The sequence below is a fragment of the Nestor notabilis genome, unplaced genomic scaffold (assembly GCF_000696875.1).
Source record: "Nestor notabilis isolate BGI_N333 unplaced genomic scaffold, ASM69687v1 scaffold25620, whole genome shotgun sequence".
Lineage (NCBI taxonomy): Eukaryota > Metazoa > Chordata > Aves > Psittaciformes > Psittacidae > Nestor > Nestor notabilis.
Window position 1 is genome coordinate 7,249 of NW_009911907.1, and position 1,925 is coordinate 9,173.

Genomic DNA, 1,925 nt, shown 5'->3' on the forward strand with positions numbered 1-1,925 from the left:
GCTCATAGCAGGCAGTGTGGGCTTCTTGCTGCCGCCCCGCGCCAAGCCCAGCAGGCGGCTGGGGCCACTGCCCCGGCGCAAGGGCTGCGGGTACCAGCTCTGTGTCAATGAACAGGAGGAGCTGGGGCTGGTTGACCCAGCCGTGGCCTCCATCAACAGCATTTGTACCAGCTGATGCTGACAGCACCTGGACTCCTTCTGCACGGACAGCAGCCCTGCGGGGCCCGGCACCCTCTCTCTTTGCCAGCCACCCCTTCCTGGGAGCACCAGGACTCCTCTGGGAGGGCACAGAGCCGCTCGTGCCATCCTTTTCTTGCAATTACAGCCTGGTTGAACTTGTCTCCAGGAGTTGTTGTGGCTCAGTCCAGTGCAGAGCTGGGGGAATTTGAGGTTGATCTGGGGCCATGCTCCTCTCTTTGGATGTGGCTGGTTGTAGAGTGGGGAACGGCAGTGGTCTCTGGCTCTTGCTCAGGGGTCTGTAGCAAAAGCTGCTACTCTGAAGTGGGCTGCTCTGGAGCTAATGCAGCTCTGGCACAGAGCAAGGTGGCCAGCAAGAGGTGGGGGGCCAGTGGCTGCAGCTTTTTGGCTTGCTGCAGGGCAGTCTGCAGAGCTGGGATGACTTTGCCATGGCACTGTGCTCTCACAGGACAGCTGTAATGCCTGACCTGGGTCAGCTGTGCTGTGCCAGGGCAGCTCGGGTCCCCCGCAAGCTGACAGGACCATGGGGAGCCCATAGTCCTGGTGGTAGCTGCCACTGGGAAGTGATGGCAGTGCTGCTTGCTGTAGCAACAGCACTGTGCCTGCAAGGACCACATCCTCAGGAGCCCACAGCCCCATGGTGACACCCCACTGCCTGGAGCAGCCTCCCTCGGTGCCCCACATGTAACTGCACCTACCCAGGAGCAGCGAGTGGAGCAGTGACCCTGTGTCCCCACTGTTGCCACCAGCTATGAGCAGCTGCCCTGTGTCTGCAAGGCGATGAGAATCAGTGGGAGGGAGTATTGAATGACTGTACCCCCTCATGGGTTGGGACAACCCTGTTTCAGCCCCTGCACGTCATCCCACCCCATGGTCAGATCCATGGGCTCAGCATGCACTGGGGCCAGTGGTGACCGTGGTGTGGTAGCAAACACCTGGGTTGTGTGTGTGGCTCAAGGACAGGGCATTTCCACCCTGCTCCTGCAGCTCAGTGCAGGGAAGATGGACCAGAGAGGAGAGGGGAAACCCCACTGCCCCTTCTTACACCGTAGCTGGGGAAGAACCTGGCACAGGGAGATTTACTGGATGCCTAACAGGATTAGCAACTGCGGGCGGGCAGGCAGCTTTGTAATAGGATTGCAGTCTAATTAAAACTGCTGCTTGGGAGCTGGGCAGCAGCTGACTGCAGTGGTGTAGGCTTGGGGGGCTGCAGGGGTGGCAGGGATGGGGTGTGCCGAGCAGAAGGAGGGGCAAGCCGGCAAGGGCCATGGTGATGGTGGTGGGTTCAGGGCTTCGCTGCCTGCATCTCTGGGCCATTTTGGGGGCAATGCCCATAGTGAGCCAGTCTGGCTTGGAGGTGTTCTAGGCAGCCCAGACAGCCCAATTTGCTGTGCAAGGGGGCTGGGAGATCTGAATCTGCCACTGTTCCTCCCCTCAAGAGCTTACCCTCCATCCCTTTCTGTGCCATGCAAAATGCCCTGTCTGGTCCAGCCAGGCAGCTGATTAAGGATTAATTTTTTAATTAAAAACATTACTCACTTCACTAACTCCAATTGCATCCCTCCTCCCCCACCTCTCCCAGCAGTAGCAGCCCCCAGAGAACCAGGAGCTCAGCTTTAGCTTTCCCACGAGCAATACGGTGGAGCGTGGTGCACACTGAGCATGGGGGTCAAGCTGCTCTGGGGCAGGCGCACCCCAATTCCATAGAGCTGTCAGGGGCCCATGCA

At 59.3% G+C, this 1,925-nt stretch overlaps 1 protein-coding gene across 1 annotated transcript in view; it reads left to right on the forward strand.

The window, feature by feature from the left end:
* The window catches only part of TMEM8B (transmembrane protein 8B), a gene marked incomplete at its 5' end in the record, with an annotated part of 5,874 nt that extends 5,699 nt beyond the window's left edge, over window positions 1-175 (forward strand). Inside the window, one exon of the mRNA XM_010016972.1 lies at window positions 5-175. Coding sequence (XP_010015274.1) covers window positions 5-175 — 171 coding nt within the window. The remainder of the gene's footprint in view (window positions 1-4) is intronic.
* Between the last annotated feature and the right edge of the window lie 1,750 nt (window positions 176-1,925).